Genomic DNA, 19820 nt, shown 5'->3' on the forward strand with positions numbered 1-19820 from the left:
ACCCTCTGTCCTCTTCGCCTTCTGTCCTCTTACCTCTGTCCTCTTACCCTTCTGTCCTCTTACCCTCTGTCCTCTTACCCTCTGTCCTCTTACTCTCTATCCTCTTACCCTCTGTCCTCTTATCCTTATGTCCTCTTACCCTCTGTCCTCTTATCCTCTGTCCTGTTTGCCTTCTGTCCTTACCCTCTGTCCCCTTACGCTCTGTCCTCTTACCCCGTCGCCTAGCCTCTTGTGGCCAGGTCAGCACATGGCACATGATGGGCATACAGTGGTCGTTTACTGAATGAAGAAAGTGAGCCATCAGGCGGGTGGGCCTGGTTTGGAGTTTCTGCATCCGGATTGAGGTCCTCCTTTGGCAGGTACTCATAGTTACCTGTGGCCATCAAAGCAGCACAGGTAATTCCTGACATTTCTAGGAACTCTTTGAATTATGACCTAATGAACATTCCATGAGGTGACTTCATTGCTGCAATTTAAAAAGTTCTGGAAAGAGGGCCATGACCGCAATTACATCTGACCCCACTAGGTGCCGCTGCTGTCGCTGCTCATGGAAGATGTTTGGCCGGGAGGTGGGGTGGGGTCCCTGCCTTCTGTCCTGGAGGTCAGTCTGTCTCCTTTCTTTTGACCTCCTCCCTCCCTTCCCCAACACGTCCCAACTCATAGTTTGGAATCTACATTTCGGGTTTGGTTTAACCTCTGAATTTCAGGCCTTGGGGAGCAGGCAGCAAATCCATCCTGCTCTGGCTCTGTTGATGGTCTCATTTTGTTCCAGGCAGTGGAGTTGCTCACCCTTACTGAGTCTGAAATTCCCTACTTAAAATCAGATTTAATTCCTCGTGTTTCTCTATAAAAACAGTCAGAATAACCCTCTCACCCTTTTTCCTGGGCTTCCTTTCCAAGGTCTTAATCGTGTTCCTTCTCTGACCCTTCCTCTCTTGGCCATGGCACTGTCCTTTATCTAGAGACCACATTTGTGGACACGGTCTGACAGCCGCTGAACCGGAGGAGACGATCCAGTCAGGCCTGGGGCTGCTCTGTCCTGTTACCATTGGGCTGCCTGAACTTTTTCTCATCCCGTGCCTCAGTTTCCCCAGTGGCTGGCCAGCTCCAGGTTTCAAAGGCCAATGTTTCAAAAGGAATGGTGGTGGGGTGACGGAGTGTAGGTGATTTTTTTCTTAATACGTTTCGGGGGCGTTTCATTGTCTTTTCAGTAATAAAGGATGATGCGCTGTAAAGGTATTTAGGAAGGTGACAGTCCGAGAACAGAGTTACATCCCCTCGTGAGAGTTTAACCACATTCCACCGGCGTCCCCAAGCCTGCAGAGAAGCCATTCTCCGCGTTCTTTAGCCTCTAGTTTTGCCTCGCTCCGCTAACCGCGGTTAATCTACTCCTTTTCTTTTCTTTCTTTTTTTTTTTGCGGTACACAGGCCTCTCACTGTCGTGGCCTCTCCCGTTGCGGAGCACAGGCTCCGGACGCGCAGGCTCAGTGGCCATGGCTCACGGGCTCAGCCGCTCTGCGGCATGTGGGATCTTCCCGGACCGGGGCACGAACCCGTGTCCCCTGCATCGGCAGGCGGACTCTCAACCACTGCGCCACCAGGGAAGCCCAATCTACTCCTTTTCTTCATCACCTAATTCAGTGCTGCCCTTTGAGCACTCCTGTGGGAAATCATCCTTGAAAAGTGGAAGAACAGGCCCCTGTTTACGGAGCCCTACTGTGGGCCAGGTCCGGAGCGGCCCCTCTTCTGCCACTGTCCCAGGGACCCTCACGGCCCGTGTGGTCCCATTGCCCCGTGAGGAACGTGCGCCCCGGTGTCCCCCGAAGAACCTGGAGGCAGTGGGCGGGGCGGCCTGCACACAGCCTCCTGTGAGGCCCTGCAGAGCCTGTGTAATCTCCCTCAGGCGCCCTTTTCCTGCCTCCCTCTGTACTTGAATAAGCTCGCTGATGCCACAGATCTTTACACTCTCCCATTTTCTGAGGGATGAGATGGTTTTAAATCTCTACTGTGCAGCTTATTCTGAGGAGACAAGGAGATTGATTCTTTAAATTATCTTCTAGAAAATGAACAAATGTGTTTACATATTTGCTCAGGAGGTCAGTTCATTTGGAAAAGCAGAGAATGAAGTACAAGAACCTTGTCCCGGAGCTCCAGCTCCTTCTGCAGCCTGTGCTGCATGCAGGCTCTGCCCCAAGGGGAGGCCGTGTCCCCAGGCGCTCCTGAGCTGCACGCCGCTGTCTCTGCACAGTGCAGTATCTGGTGACAGAGTCACAGTAAGGTGCCACGGATGCGGGAGGGTCCCTTGTCCGAGGAGTGTTTGTTTGCATTTTTAGAGGAAGAGGCTGATTAACTCAATGGAAAGACTATCAGGCGTCCCCTCCCCTCGGGGGGAATCCCTCCTCTGCCCTCATCCCAGTCACGTAACAGGCAGGGAGGGGCAGCGGGGAAGGCTTGTCTCTGCACACAGCTTAGTCATTGCCTAGTCTCAGTGTTGTGTTCTGAAAAGATGCTTGATATGATTTCAATTTTCTTAAATTTACTGTGAATTGATCTGTGGCCTAGCATGTGATCTATCCTGGAGACTGTTACATGTGCACTTGAAAATGGTGTGTATTCTGCTGCTTTGGGATAGAATGTTTTATAAAGAGCAATGGACTGGCCTGAAGGCCAGTGTTTCTGGACTGATTTTCTGTCTGGATGATCTCTCCATTGACGTCAGTTAGGTGTTCGAGTCCCCTGCAAATATTGTGTTACTGTCGGTTCCTCCCTTTATGTTTGTTAATATTTGCACTATGGATTTAGGTGCGCCTATGTTGGGTGCATATATACTTACAATGGTTATATCTTCTTGGATTGACCTTGGATTAATCCCTTGATCATTATGTAATGTCCTTGTCTTCTGTCTTTGTTTCCATTTGTATGGAATATCTTTCTCCATCCTTTCACTTTAAGTCTGTGTCTCTAGATCTTAAATGATTCTCTTGTAGGCAGTCACTGAGGGCCCAGTGTGGGTGTGACCTTTGTCCCACTTCACATCCAGGGCCTCTGCCACCCTGGCTGCGGGGCTGAGACAGCAGCCTTTCTCCCAGGACACAGCTTGCAGACTGCCACTGTGTCGTGCTGTTATTTTTCTTACAAAGTTTAGGAGGAAAGAGAACTTCTTGAATGCATGGTTTTAACAAAAGCAGGGACATGAAAGGCTTAAAATGCCATTTAAAAATCAGGGTGGGCAGGTTTCTTTGTTGGATAACTGTTTACACCTGGCCAGCTCTCCTCACCTCTTACCTTTCCGGCTCCAGAAGGAGATGGACTCCTGCTGCAGAGACTGGACGAGTTTCCTTCTGAAGCTCCTGATGCTTCACGGAGCTGGGTTTTTGAGCTGCTTGAGCAAGAAGGGAGATAGGACGTGCATTCCTGCTGGGTCCTCAGCTCTGGACGTGTGAGCTGTGGCCCCAACTCCCCTGAGTCTGACTGACTTAAGAGCGAAGCGGGAAGACCGAGCAGAGTGTGACAGTCCCTTTAACAAAGGTCCTATGGGGGACCAGCTCTCCTGGCAGACGGCTCATCACCAAAGGCTCAGTGTGTGTGAACGCACGGCAATTTCGGGATGCCGGGCTGTGCGGGCCATTCTTTCCTTTTCTCCCTCATGTGTATTTTCTGCACAGACATGTACTCGTAGTAAAATAAGAGAAAAAAAGGTATTTGAAAAATAGAAGTAAACAAATTATAGCTTTTATTTTTGTGGAAACTCAATAAGAAACATTATATAGGCATTTAGAAAAAGACTTCAGAGGCAAAACTTTTGAGGGGCATGTTTTTATTATAAATGTAATATGTTTGATTAATGAAAAATCACAATGAAGTACCGAGAAAATGTTTGTCAATATAAAAGTTTTAGCAGCATTTCCATAGTTTCAGGCTCTAGCATTAGTCACACTTCCTCCCGCTATCGAAAAAGAAGACGCCAGTGGGGCTCCAGCAGAACATCGTGCTGCTCCACCTAGTGAAGGCCTCAAGGAAGTCAAGTCCAGTGTATTGTCTAACAGCTCAGCCCTCCCCACTCCTGAGCTTCCAGAATGTCAGAGCACTTGCCTCCGAGTCTGAGGTTAGAGGTCCATCCTTCAGGCTGCAGGGGAGGAGGGGGCGGAAATTCAAACTGGACTTGATATGTAGTGCTCGGTCACACGTCCTCGCCGCTGTACCTTCTCTACACTGACAACAACGAAGGGCCAAGATCTGGCACGGGGCAGCAGTGGCAGCGTGGTGGCAGGGAGGGGGACCGGAAGTGGGACGTGCACACACGCGGGGGGCTGGTGCCTCACCATACACCCTGCTCCAGGGCAGCTCAGAGCATGGTGGTCCTGCCGCATCCCAGGCTAATGGTAGGATTAGTGAGAAGGGGAGACAAACAGTATGAAAATATAATACTGGCAAACTATTCCCCTGCTTCTTTGGTACTTTCCAAACTTCTCTGATCAAAAAAGGATAAGGGAAGCACACCATTAAAAAATTACAGTTTTAAGTATTTACAGAAGCAATTATGATATATTACATAATCAATACACAGTATATGAACAAATTCTTCAGTGAAAGCACTTGTGAACTCCTGTTCCAGTATTCAGTAGCACACTGACACACATACACCTTCCCAAATGGGTATCATCCATCCTGTATCTCACTTACGTTACAGTATATTAAATGGGAAAAAAATACCATTTTCCAATCTACACTTTCCTTTTCAAAGGTTCTTAAAATTTGCCACTGAAATCAGTATGTACAAAGATTTGCTGAATATCGACTTCTAGGCAAGTGTCTCCACTCCCATTTCGAGTATGTCTGAAATAGCACTACCTATTATTCTATGTATACCATATATATTTAATATATAAGTAACCGCACCATGTTATGTCACCACGATACCAGTTTAGTGCACATGATTATGTACAGTAGTCAAGTTAGCTCTGGAGGACGACTACACCTAGGTGGACGGTGTGGTTTGGAACATCACAGAGGGTCGTGGAGGCGCTGGCGGGAGACAGCACGCAGCGCCCACACGCAGCCCGGCCCATCCCTTGTTTACCGGCTGGAAGAGGACCGGTCACACGAACGGAAGGATCCCATACACGAGCACAGCCATGACAGCAGCACTGAAGAGCCCTGCTACAGGCACGGTCACGAACCAGGCCACAAAGATGTTCCGGAAGAGGCACCAGTCCACGGCCTTCCGCGAGCGAATCCAGCCCACGGCCACCACCGAACCGACCTGGAGGGGCACAGGCGTTTCAGAGTCAAACCAGAGGCGAGACACAGTCTACACACTCGACCGATGTTAACTGGCTAATCTCAGAAATAAACTACATCACAGGATTCCCAATTCTTTCCCCTAAATTGGGTAAAAGCTTTTAAAAATACTTTTTAGATTTTAGGTACAATTATTTTAGGATTATTCCATTCAGAATTCAGGTTCTGATGCACTTTTCCACCTGTATTCTGCTCTATTTGAGCGGAAGCTTAGCCAACCAAATGTTTTCTATTCCCCCTGCACCTTATCAACTAGCGATGACCGCCCTCGTTTTAAAGATTCCCCAGGCATGATACTGCTTATTACAGTATGTGAACCTGCTATAAGTACACAAGGAAATGGCGATAAAGTATCCTTCTCCTGGAATAACAGCATCATAAAATGTTGGAGCTGGAGACCTCTGCAAATATCTAATCCATCTAATCCCCGTGGCTCAGTCTGCAGAGAATAAAACATTTCCAGAGGGTTTGGGGCATGAGGAGATTTGTAAATCACGGCAGGTTGAGAACTAGAGCTGAGGCCTCGTGATCTTAAACTGGTTTTCTCCACTATCTCCAACTGCCTTGCAGTCCTTGTACTTCAGCTGATTAAAAAATTAACTAAATGGGCTTCCCTGGTGGCGCAGTGGTTGAGAGTCCACCTGCCGATGCAGGGGACACGGGTTCATGCCCCAGTCCGGGAAGATCCCACATGCCGCGGAGCGGCTGGGCCCGTGAGCCATGGCCGCTGAACCTGCGCGTCCGGAGCCTGTGCTCCGCAACGGGAGAGGCCACAACAGTGAGAGGCCCGCGTACCACACACACAAAAAAAATTTAATTAATTAACTAAATGGAGCGTAAATATAATTGGATGCCTCACAAAATGATAGAGATACTTGAAAATCGGAATGTTAACCTGGATTAAGATATTCTTCTGTACACTCGCAGTTCGTTTTGTGATTTGTTGAAAATGTACAAGGGAAAACCCCACAATTTTAAGTATCTAAAAATGGAAATCATAAGAAAGTACAAATCCTGTAGCATCTCACACCTCACTCAGGCTCTGGTGAAGCTCAGAGACATGCCCTTGACGGTGCCCTTGGCCACTGGGAGGTGGCCCCTGAAGATGTCCAGGAAACAGGCTTCGTCTCTACTGACCCACAAATACTTCAGTCAGAAGGGGCCAATGAGGTTCAAAGAGCAACTGGGGTCTCTTCTGGGGTCAACAGAAAAAATAAAATCCAACACTTGTTTATGGAAGCAAACTGGAACACCAAAACCAGCAGCATATTTAAAGGCAGTTAATCTGACATTTTGACAACCCAAGCCGTGATTAACCAGCGATTCCATACATCTCCAGGTAGCAACGAACAACCCATCGAAGGGGCATCAAAATGATCATTCTACGTAAACCCTTTGTCTATAACCAGTGTACTGCACGAACCTGATTATCCTGCTTAGCAGTTCCTAGCACACGCCAGCCAACTGAGACTTTTCTACTGCAAAAGGACTAGCTAGGTTCTTCTGGTCCTCGAATATGGTCAAATCCACTAACACTAGTTTCCGAGATTAGACTCTCCTTGTTACCATCCTTCCAGGGCCTGTCCCTCTTCAGCGCACTTCAGCTCGGCTCACACATAGAGAACGTGCTCAAGTTTCAAGGTTATCTACGCCCTCTTCCTTTGTTAAAACACTTTTCTTAAAAAAGCATAAAAGTAATATAATCGTATTATAGCAAGTTTATGTAAGAGGAGTGGACAATTACCCACTACTAATGGGTTGCCCCAAAACACCACTATTGTCATGTTTATATATTCCTTTCTACTATTTTTTATAAATATACCTTTATTTGTAAACAATAGGGTACATTACTATTTCCTTTCTTTAAGAAAATAAGCATCTTCCCATAGTGCTCACAGACTTCCTGAGTATCATGTAAAATGGTACACCCTATAGGTGGATGTACCTTTATTTAAACATTTCTAATTTGCCTCTAATTTTTCCCTATTAGAAATAATTTCATGATTAATATACTCATTCATATAGCTTATATTTAGGCTTTAAAAAATAATATTCCCTGAAATGGATTATTAGTTACAGGGGGCATCTTAAAAATATCTTGAAATAATGTGGAAACTTAGAGAAAATCTGTAAGAACTCTCATACCCCTCTTATGCAAATTCACCAATTTTTAATATTTTGCCACAATCATGAAGAAACATTTTAATACCACTGAAATATCCTGTTCCTCACCAACTGCCCACGGCCACCCCCCCAACTTCTGCTAAAGATTCAGCAATCCAAGCTTTATTACAGGGGTTGCAAAGTGGTGATTTACCAACTCCCTTCCCATGTTATCAGATGGAATGTTACTTTGAGAAAGAACTCTTTCCTCTCCTAATGCATTTTAGGATCTTGATACCTACTGCCAAATCAGTTGTAAATGTACAAGGGCATCCCTAATCTGTGAATTTCAGCACACTATAACAATCCTGTGAATTGTTCTCTTTTTGCTAATCAATCGACAAAACATGTGTTACTGTTGCTTTTATTTGCATATCTTTAATTACTACTAAGGCTGAACTTTAGTTATATATCCAATTTTACTCCCTCTAGTCTTTAGATATAAAAATTGTCCTTCCCATAAAGATGCAAAACATGACACCAAAATATAAAACATGGGAGGTGGGGGAGGAGTAAAAAACCGCAGAGCTCTTAGAATGTGTTGGAACTTCAATGACTATCAGTTTAAAACAAGTAGATATAGGTTGATGTATATGAACTGTATATGATACAATATATATGTATATGTATATGATAACCACAAATCAAACTTATAACAGATGCACAAAAAGCAAAGAGAAAGGAACTCAAGCATAACACTAAGGAAAAGCATCAAACTATAAGGGAAGAGACTAAAAGAGGAAGAAAAGAACAAATGAACTACAAAAACAACCAGAAAACAAAGTGGCAATAAGTACATACCTATCAATGATCACTTTAAACATAAATGGACTAAATGCTTCAATCAAAAGACACAGGGCGGCTGAATAGATTAAAAAACAAGACCCATCTATATGCTGCCTACAAGAGACTCACTTCAGAGCTAAAGACACCCATAGACTGAAACTGAAGGGATGAAAAAAGGTATTCCATGCAAATGGAAATGAAAAGAAAGCTGGGGTAGCAATACTCATATCAGACAAAATAGACTTTAAAACACAGTCTATAACAAAAGATAACAAAGGGCATTATATAATGATAAGAGAGTCAATCCAAGAAGAGGATATAACATTTAGAGACATATGCACCTAATGTAGGAACACTTAAATATATAAAGAAAATATTAACAGACATAAAGGGAGAAACTGACAATAATACAATAACAGTGGGGGACTTCAATTCCCCACTTACATCAATGGATAGATTGATCATCCAGACAAAAATTAGAAAGGAAACACTGGTCTTAAATGAACATTAGATCAGATGATCATCTACAGAACATTCCATCCAAAACCTGCAGTATATACATTCTTTTTAAGTGCACGTGGAACTTTCTCCAGGATGGATCACACAAAACTAGTCTCAATAAATTTAAGAAGACTAAAATTATATCAAGCATCTTTTCCAACCACAACAGTATGAAACTAGAAATCAATTACAGGGAAAAAAATGGAAAAAAACACAAAACAACAAAAGACTAAACAACCTGCTACTGAAAAACCAATGGGTCAATGAAGAAATCAAAGAGGAAATAAAAAGATACCTTGACAGATAAATGAAAGTGAAAACACAACTGTCCAAAATCTGTGGAATGAAGCAAAAGTAGTTCTAAGAGGGAAGTTTATAGTGATACAGGCTTACCTCAAGAAACAAGAAAAATCTCAAATAAACAACCTAACTTTCCATCGAAAGGAATTAGAAAAGGAAGAACAAAGCCCAAAGTAGCAGAAATAAGGAATAATAAAGATCAGAGAGGGAATAGAGACAAAAAAAAAAAAAAAATAGAAAAGATCAGTGAAATCAGAGATGTTTTTCTTCCCAAAAAAATCCTGACAAACCTTTATCCAGACTCATGATAAAAAGAGAGAGGGCACAAATAAACAAAATTAGAAATGAAAGAGAAGTTGCAACCAATATCAAACAAGCATAAGAGACAACTACAAACAGTTATATGCCAACAAACTGGACAACTTAGAAGAAATGGATAAATTCCCAGGCACATACAATCTTCTAAGACTGAGTCAGGAATAAAAGATCTGAACAGACCAATAACTAGTTTTGAAACTGAATCCGTAATCAAAAGACTCCCAATAAACAGAAGTCCAGGACCAGATGGCTTGACAGAGGAATTCTACCAAACATTTAAATAATTAATACCTGTGCTTCTCAAACTATTCCAAAAAATCGAAGAGGAGAGAACACTTCCAAACCCGGTTTACGAGGCCAGTATTACCTGGATATCAAAACCAGAAAAAGATGCTACAAAAAAGGAAAATTACAGGACAATATCCTTGATAAACACAGATGCAAAACTCAACAAAACATTAGCAAACTGAATTCAACAATACATAAAAAAGATAATACACCATGATCAAGTGGGATTTATTCCTGGGATGCAAGGGTAGTTTAATGTCCACAAATTAATCAACATGATACACCTCATTAACAAAATGAAGGATAAAAATCACATGATCACCTCAATAGATGCAGAAAAAGCATTTAACAAAATTCCACATCCTTCTATGATAAAAAAATCTCAACAAAGTTGGTATGGAGGGAACATATCTCAACATAATAAAGGCATTTATGATAAACCCACAGCTAACATCATACTCAATGGTGAAAAACTGAAAGCTTTTCCTCTAAGATCAGGAACAAGACAAGGATGTTCACTCTCATCACTTCTATTTAACATCGTATTGGAAATCCCAGCCACGGCAATCAAATAAAAAGAGAGAGAGAGAGAAATAAAAGACATCCAATTGGAAAGGAAGAAGTAAAACTGTCACTGTTTGCAGATGACATGATCCTATATTTAGAAAACCCTAAAGACTTCACCAAAAAACTGTTAGAACTAATAAATGAGTTCAGTAAAGTTGCAAGATACAAGAGTAATATAAATAAATGTGTTGGATTTCCATACACTAATAATGAACTATCAGAAAGAGAAACTAAGAAGACAATCCCATTTATAGTCAAACCACAAAGGATAAAATACCTGTGAGTAAATTTAACCAAGCAGGTGAAAGATCTGTACGCTGAACACTAGAAGACACTGATGAAGGAAACTGGAGACAATACAAATAAATGGAAAGATATCTTGTGTTCATGGACTGGAAGAATAATATTGTTAAAATGTCAACACTACCCAAAGCAATCTACAGATTTAATGCAAAGCCTATCAAAATACCCATGACATTTTTCACAGAACTAGAACAAACAGTCCTAAAATTTTTGTGGAACCACAAAAGATCCTGGATAGCCAAAGCCATCTTGAGAAAAGAGAACAAAGCTGGAGGTATCATGCTCCTTGACTTCAGACTACACTATAAAGCTACAGTAATCAAAACAGTATGTTACTGCACAAGAACAGACAAACAGTTCAATGGAACAGAAGAGAGAGCCCAGAAATAAACTCGCGCACTTATGGTCAATTAATCTATGACAAAGGAGGCAAGAATATACAATGGGGAAAAAACAATCTCTTCAATAAGTGGTGCTGGGAAAACTGGACAGCTACATGTAAAATAACGAAATTAGAACATCTTCTCACACCATATACAAAAACTCAAAATGGGTTAAAGACCTAAATGCAAGACATGACGCCATAAAACTCCTAGAAGAAAACAAAGGCAGTATGGTCTTTGACATTGGTCTTAGCAATATTTTTTTGGATACGTCTCCTCAGGCAAGGGAAACAAAAGCAAAAATAAACAAACAGGACCTAATCAAACTAAAAAGCTTTTGCACAGTGAATGAAACCATCAACAAAATGAAAAGGCAACCTACTTAATGGGAGAAGATATTTGCAAATGATATGTCCAATAAGGGGGGACTATCCAAATATATAAACAATTCATACAACTCAATATAAAAAAAGAAACAACCTGATTAAAAAATGGGCAGAGGACCTAAATAGGCATTTTTTCAAAAAGATGTATAGATGGCCAGCAGGCACATGAAAAGCTGCTTGGCGTCACTCATCATTGGGGAAATGCAAATCAAAACCACAATGAGACATCACCTCACACCTGTCAGAACGGCTATCAACAAAAAGACCACAAATAACAAATGTTGGCAAGGATGTGGAGAAAAGGGAACCCTGGTACACTGTTGGTGGGAATGTAAACTGGTGCAGCTACTATGGAAACCAGTATGGCGGTTCCTTAAAAAATTGGAAATAGAACTACTATATAATCCAGCAATTCCATTCATGGGTATTTCTCCGAAGAAAATGAAAACACTAACTTGAAAAGATATGTGCACCCAATATTCACAGCAACGTTATTTACATACAAGAGCCATGACATGGAAGCAACGTAAGTGTCCATCAACAGATGAATGGATAAAGGAGAAGTACTGTGGCACAAGGGAATATTACTCAGCCATAAAAAGGAATGAAACGCTGCCATGTGCAACAACATGGATGAATCTGGAGGGTATTATGCTGTGTGACATAAGTCAGAGAGACACAAATACTGTACGCTTTTACTTATATGTGGAATCTAAAAAATAAGACAAATAAATATAACAAAACAGAAAGAGACTCACAGAATCAGAGAACAAACTAGTGGTTACCAGAAGGGACAGGGGTGGGGAGAAGGGTAAGAGATGAAGGGGATGAAAAGGTACAAACCACTAGGTATAAAATAAATAAGTTATAAGGGTATAATATACAGCACAGGGAATATAATCAATATTTTATAATAACTTTGTATGGAGTATCATCTATAAAAATATCAAATTACTATGTTGTACACCTGGAACTACTATATTGTAAGTCAACTATAATTCAATTTAATAAATACCAGCTAAAATAACATCATGATAACATAAAAAAGTCTCTTCATGTATTTTGCCCATTTACATATTGGAATCTAAATGTGTCTCTTATTTGTTTATGTGGTGTTTAAATAAATTTTTTTTTTTTTTTGCGGTATGCGGGCCTCTCACTGTTGTGGCCTCTCCCGTTGCGGAGCACAGGCTCCGGACGCGCAGGCTCAGCGGACATGGCTCACGGGCCCAGCCTCTCTGGGGCATGTGGGATCTTCCCGGACCGGGGCACGAACCCGTGTCCCCTGCATCGGCAGGCGGACTCTCAACCACTGCGCCACCAGGGAAGCCCTAAATAAACATTAACTCTGATATTTAATGCAAATACTTTCTCAATCCAGTATTTTGCTTTCACTTTTAAGTTTCTAATTTCATGCAATATAATACGCTACGCTTTTCTTCTGTGATTTATCCTTAGCTTGAATATTTGATAAATTCTCATTTATTTTAAATTTTCTAAAATAAAATTCTATTTTATTCTAAATTTTAAAATAGTTTAAAAACATCAAGCCATCAGACATATGTTCACGTATTTTGAGAACTGTGGGTCTACTTTTATTTTTCTAGGGTGATAGTCAGTTACTCAACTTCAATTATTGGTTAAAATTTTCCTGCCCCAAACTATATGCTCATATATACTAGGTTCTATCTCTGGTCTATCTACTTTTTTATACAAGTGTCTAATTTTTTATTATTGTGGTAAACTACATAATGCAAAATTTATCATTTTAACAATTTTTAAGTATACAATTTAGTGGCATATAGATCCTCATTGTTTGGCAGCCATCATCACCATTTATCTGCAGAACTTTTTTGTCATCCCAAACTGAAACTCTCTGCCCATCAGCCCTCCTTCTCCCCACCCTCCTGCCTCCTGTTTCCTTATAGTAGACTTCCTATCTGCTGAGGCTACTCCCTCTTCATCGCTTTTCTCTGTAGATCATTTTATATTCTTGCTAATTTAACCCACCAAATTAACTTTAGCCTTATTTTGGAAAGTTATGAGAAAAATTTGGTTGGGCTAGTGTTTGAGGACTTTCCCACCCAATGACACAGTGTGTCTCACATTCAGGTTTTCTTTTACCTCTGAGCAAAGCTTTGTGCCTTTTTTCATGTACATCATTCACTTCACTAGGGTTTTCAAATGTCTTTTTGGCATGTATTTCAACAGATGACCGTACATTGTTTTCTAATGGATCGCTGAGCCGTGTGTTATTGAAGACGTCTGTAAACACCCATTTGTTGAGCGCTGTGAGGGGCCAGCCCTGCACAGGCACCAGCCCTGCCCTGTTCGGAGCCTGCATTCTGATAATCCAGATCAATGTGGTCCTGCTGAAATGTTCTTTCATGATATTGTTGATGTCATTTACTAGCATCTTAAAGTTTTAAAATCAACATTCATATGTAAACACAGCTTTCATTGTTTGTGATTTTTTAATCAGGTTTCGGTATTAGGGTTATTCAGTATATGTTTTATAGACCAAACTGGAGAGTTTCCTGTTTTATTTTCTTTTTTTCTCCTACATTATGGAAAGTTCATATAATGTGAGAATTATCTATTCTTTTAAGATGGAAAAGATTAGCCAGTGAATCCATCTACAACTGGAGTCAGCAGTGGCCTCCTCCTTTTTGCCTTTTCAGGTGAGCAGAATTGTTTTTGGAGAACTTCCTTAATTTCTTCCTATTGCTCTGGTCAGGGTTTCCACTTTTTTTCTACTTTTTGTATCACATTTATTTGTCATGTATATTTTTGCAAAAAATAATTCATTTTACAGAGGTTTTCAAATCCTTAGCATACAGCTATATGGTTTTATATTTTAAAATTCTCTCCCAAATCTGTTATGATGACTTTCTTCTTTCTAACTTAATTCCCCTCCCTTCCTTTTCTAAGAATTTGATGTTATTTTGTTAGTAAACACTTTCCTCTCCCCTTCTCCTTCACTAGTTTTGTTTTAAAATTTATTTTGCTTTTATATCCTTCTTGCTGTTTCCTGAGAATTTTTATTGTTCTGAACTTTTTATAAAATACTAATCTGAATGTTTGGTTCTTTTATTTTCCCTTTGCTCAATTAAAGCATGTAAATATATAAATTTTTATCTGAGCATAAGTTTCCTATGTATACACACACAGACACACAATTTGTTTTTTTCTCTTTTCCAAGAAATCTATGATTATAATTTTTAAACTCCTTGATTCAACTGTTACTTAAAAAGAGCATTTTAAAATGTCCAAGGGGATACTTCCTTTTTTCAACATATATTTTTAGTTTAATTTATTTGGGATTAGAGATTGTGTAGAATATCTGTTCTTATTTTATAAATTTAGTTGTGATTTTTATCATGGTCTTCTGAATTTATGACTAATTTTTATAAACGTTTCATGATACTTGACAAGAAGGCATAAAAATTTGATATATATTTATTAATTATACTGCTATAAATCAAATCCATTATATTCCTAAGTACTTCTGTCTTCTTCATTTGTCACAGACTTAGACACATTAATTTCTGAGTTCTAAAAGCTTTTGCCTTATGTTTTTAGTTGTTATGTTATTTGGATCACAAGGGGCCCAGAGTCCCATGTCTTCACTACTGATGAGGTCTTTTGTTGATATAAGGTGGTATTCTTTGCTGCGTTCCGACTTGCCTCTTAATAAGTTGAGTGTGTTTCCAGATTAAGTCCATCACCAGGCACTAACAGCAACAGAATTACTGAGAAGTAGGGGAACCAGACAGCGTCGATATTACGAGTCATCTAAGGTAGCCCTTTCATCTTCCAGATTAGAAACGGAAACCTAGGGGCTAGTGGTCCTATTGGTACTTATTTTTTAAATTGAAGTATAATTGATTTACAATGTTGTATTAGTTTCGGGTGTACAGTAAAATTATTCAGCCATATATATATATATTTTCAGATTCTTTTCCATTATAGGTTATTACAAGATATTGAGTATAGTTCCCTGTGCTATACAGTAAGTCCTCATTGTTTATCTATTTTACATATAGCAGTGTGTATCTGTTAATTCCATACCCCTAATTTATCCCTCTTCCTCCGTTACCCCTTTGGTAACCATAAGTTTGTTTTTTATGTCTGTGAGTCTGTTCCTGATTTGTAAATGAGATCATTTGTATCATTTTTTAGATTCCACATATAAGTGATATACGGCATTTGTCTTTCTCGGTCTGACTTACTTCACTGAGTATGATCATTTCTAGATCTATCCATGTTGCCGCAAATGGCATGATTTCATTCTTTTTTTATAAGCCTTTCACATTTGGCGGTGCTTGTTTACAGACACACTGGTTGGAGTTTTCAGGCTGTGTGTAAATGGAGAGCCCATCACTGTCTTGGTCACTGCGGTACCCTTGGTGCCCAGAGTGGGAATAAACAAGCTTTTCAGGAATGACAGGAATCTAGGAACCTAGGAAAATCTGCAAGCCGCTTTTGCTTTGTTGAAGTTGTTGGTGGGTATATTTGTATACAGGGGCCCACTGGAGATATTTTAGAATTCCTCCAGGTACTGGGCAGCCCTGGGTTACAAGGCCTGGGTTCCAGCCCTGGCCCACCCCGGGGGTCCTTGGGTAACTCCCTGAAACTCGCGGGGCCTGTTTCCTCTTCCTTCATCTTTAAGGTTCCTTGTGGCTCCAACAGCCCAGGTACTAGACAAGGAATTCCCTCTCCCACTGAGTTCTAGAGCACATGACAGTGGTTAATATCATCCGGAATTCACTCGAAGGCAATTGAGTCACTTCGACCACCTTATATTAGAAAAAAGAACTGAAACAACCGTGTCTTACGATTCCATGGAAACCATTTCTGCCTACTTCTGTCCCCCTGTCAAATCCTGGGCCCCTGGGCCTACAAACACGGTTCGTGGACGCACAACCTCAATGCAAAACCCACTGTGGAAACAACGAGAGAACCAGGGCATGTGGAAGGAGGGCAAGCTCCCGCCGCGCACGCGTGGAGCGGCCAGGTCTGCGGGACGGGAGGCGATCCGAACCGCTGCTGGCGGTAAGGGCCGGGATTTGCCCCCGGGACACGCCGCTGTGACTCTTCCACCGACCGCGTGCCGAGCGCTGCCCGAGCTCCCCTCGGCCCCGGGTGACCGGGCAGGACGCGCGGGCGCCGGCCTACCTTGCAGTGCGTGGTGCTGACGGGCAGCCCGACGTTGGAGGCGGTGACCACGGTGAACGCTGAGGCCAGCTCGATGGTGAAGCCGCTGCGGAGGAGACAGGGGATGCGTCACGGGCGCCGCCGGTGGCGCGCCGGCCCTGGGTGCCCAGGCCTCACCAGGACGCTCCTTGGGTGGACTGCGTCCCACGGCATCAGCAGAACCAGGGACTGCGGCATGGCGGCAACATGGCACCAACGCTTGGCATGAGGCTGCTTGCGGCCCTAAGGAGCCTCGTTTTCCCGGTATATTTTCAAAAACCACACCCTGTAGGAGCTGGGTCAGAAATTCCTGCTGAGCCGAAGACGGTGAATTGTCATGTCTCAAGTGGCGCAGGGAAACTGCGCTCTCATTTTTAAATGTGTACGTATCATAAAGGAGTGGATTTTTTCTCAGATCACTAATGTTTCTTCAAATCAATCTTGTAAGAGAATCATTCATTAAAATGACTTTCAAGGGGGAAAAGATCTCTTACAATAGGTAGTTTCAAGTTTTATCTGTATTTGGAAAGTTCTCCTGTGAATTTGTTATTTAACCAATAGCTCTAAAGCAGTGGTCCCCAACCTTTTTGGCACCAGGGTCCGGTTTGGTGGAAGACAATTTTTCCACAGGGGGATGGTTCAGGCGGTAATGCGAGCCAGGGGGAGCCATGGGGAGCGGCAGATGAAGCTTCCCTGGCTGGCTCACCCTCGCCCGCCACTCACCTCTTGCTGTGTGGCCTGGTCCCTAACAGGCCACGGACCGCTGCCGGTCTGCGGACCAGGGGTTGGGAACCCCTGCTCTAGAGGATACACACTAGAAGGACCATAGGAAACAACGTGGGAGTCTCCAAACCCCACCCCAGGGCATGGGCACCTCTCCTGCCGGCTTAGCCCAGGAAGCAAAGGAAGGATGTAGAGTAAACCTTGAAGGGCAGCAGGGGACAGCTGCCTGCAGCCAGCAGGTGGAGCTGGTGAGCAGAGGATTTTCGGGAAAGGCAGGCCCAAGAGCTCTTCTCTCCCTCCCCGCCTGCTCTCTGGACCTCAGGCGGGGTAAGGGCAGTGGGAGTGTGGGAGGGGAACAGGGTGCGGGTGTGGCTGCAGGTGGATTCGCTTTTTCTCTTCCCTTCCTGCTTCTACCTCCATTCCCATCCCTCCCATTCCCACCCTCATCTTGTGCCACCGCTGAGCAGTGCATGAGGGTGACGGGTGAGGATGGAGCACGGGGACCCCGCTGCAGACCCGGCTGTGCAGAGACCCGCGCTGGGACGTCCAGACACACCCACTCCGCGCCGCCCGGGCGGCTTACCTGGACGGCGTGATGGGGGTGAGGTCCTTCCCCATGGTCTGGATCACTCTTCTCCCCCAAACCCAGAGGCCTGTACAAATTCCAACCCCTCCGTAAAACAGCAGCCAGACGGGAGTCACTGCTTCTTGTAGGACCGCACCTTGTTCATAAATCAGCCACAGAGCTACCAGGGGACCAATGGCATTACTGGGAGGAAAAAAGAGGTTAATTGTACAAACATCGTACATGCATACAGATGACGCTGTACATGACATGCAGGGACTTCTCTTCTTGAGAACAGCCCATCTGTCGCATTTGGGGCTTGCCTATGTAATCTACAGGTGATAAAAATGATTTAGTAACTTGCTTGGTTGTGGTTTAAAAAAACAAAGTTTACCATCTTGACTATTTTTAAGTGTACAGTTCAGTATTGTGAAGGATATTCACACTGTTGTGACACAGGCCTCCAGAACTTTTCATCGTGGAAATCTGAAACTCTGTACTCATTAAATAAGAATTCCCTTTGCCCCTGCCCCACCCCCGGTAACAACCGTTTAACTTCATCTCTGAGTTGGAGTAGCTCTGCGAGGTTTCTCCTTAAGTGCAAGTGTATGGTGTTTGTCTTTTTGTGGCTAGTTTATTTCACTTAGCATAATGCCTTCAAGATTCATCCATGTTGTAGCATATAACAGAATTTCCGTCCTTTTTTTTTTTTTTTGTGTGTGGTACGCAGTCCTCTCACTGTTGTGGCCTCTCCCGTTGTGGAGCACAGGCTCCGGACGCGCAGGCTCAGCAGCCATGGCTCACGGGCCCAGGCGCTCCACGGCATGTGGGATCTTCCCGGACCGGGGCACGAACCCATGTGCCCTGCATCAGCAGGCGGACTCTCAACTACTGCGCCACCAGGGAAGCTCCTCCATCCTTTTTAAGGTGGAATATTCCACTGTGTGTGTGTGTATATACATACGCACACACATACATACACATACACACACACACGCACACACCCCATATCTTGTTTAGCCATTCATCTGTTGATGGACACTGGGGTTGCCTCCACGTCTTGGCTATTGTGAATAGTGCTGCTGTGAACACGGGTGTGAAAATGTCTCTTTGAGACCCTGCTTTCCATTCTTTTGGGTATATGCCCAGTAGTGGGATTGCTGGGTCATATGGTAATTCTATTTTTAATTTTTTGAGGAATCTTCAGACTTTTCCACAGTGGTTACACCATTTTATATTCCCACCAACAGTGCACAAGAGTTCCAATTTCTCACATCCTTGCCAACACTTATTTTGTTTTTAGAGTAGCCATCTTAATGGTTGTGTGATTTGTTAAATTTTTTTTTTTTCTGGCTGTGTTGGGTCTTTGTTGCTGTGCACAGGCTTTCCCTAGTTGCGGTGAGCGGGGGCTACTCTTTGCTGCAGTGTGTGGGCTTCTCATTGCGGTGGCTTTCCTTGTTGCGGAGCATGGGCTCTAGGCGCATGGGCTTCAGTAGTTGCAGCACACAGGCTCAGAAGTTGCGGGACGCGGGCCCTAGAGCGCGCAGGCTTCAGTAGTTGTGGCATGTGGGCTCTAGGGCACACAGGCTTCAGTAGTCGTGGCACGTAGGCTCAGTAGTTGTGGCTCACGGGCTCTAGAACACAGGCTCAGTAGTTGTGGTGCAAGGGCTTAGTTGCTCTGCGGCATGTGGGATCTTCCCGGACCAGGGATCGAACCCATGTCCCCTGCATTGGCAGGCGGATTCTTAACCACTGCACCACCAGGGAAGTCCCTAATTTTTTTAAAGTACTGAAAAATCACGAGAAGTGGATACAAATTCTTTTTTTTCTTCCTTTCTTTCTCTATTTCTTTCCATTTTCACTGCCAGCACAGCTACTAACATAAGCTACCAATTTGGGGCAGTTGTGCCAGCCTCCCCACTATGGGATCACAAACATTATTGCTAATCATTAGTTCTCAGGCCCACCCCTTAAACTGGCTATTGTCACTCCCATTTTACTGATGAGAAAACTGATGCCAAAGTCATGTCCCTAGCAGGA

At 43.1% G+C, this 19820-nt stretch overlaps 1 protein-coding gene across 4 annotated transcripts in view; it reads right to left on the reverse strand.

The window, feature by feature from the left end:
• Positions 1–4707: 4707 nt before the first annotated feature.
• Positions 4708–19820, reverse strand: part of SLC20A2 (solute carrier family 20 member 2) — a 103241-nt gene continuing 88128 nt past the window's right edge. For all 4 annotated transcript variants that reach the window (XM_030834360.2, XM_030834321.2, XM_030834348.2 and 1 more), the window contains 3 exons: positions 17799–17984; positions 16475–16559; positions 4708–5263 (listed from right to left, as the gene is read on the reverse strand). In XM_030834360.2, coding sequence (XP_030690220.1) covers positions 5099–5263; positions 16475–16559; positions 17799–17984 — 436 coding nt within the window. In that variant the 3' untranslated portion in view covers positions 4708–5098. The remainder of the gene's footprint in view (positions 5264–16474; positions 16560–17798; positions 17985–19820) is intronic.

Source organism: Globicephala melas, chromosome 21 (assembly GCF_963455315.2).
Source record: "Globicephala melas chromosome 21, mGloMel1.2, whole genome shotgun sequence".
NCBI lineage: Eukaryota > Metazoa > Chordata > Mammalia > Artiodactyla > Delphinidae > Globicephala > Globicephala melas.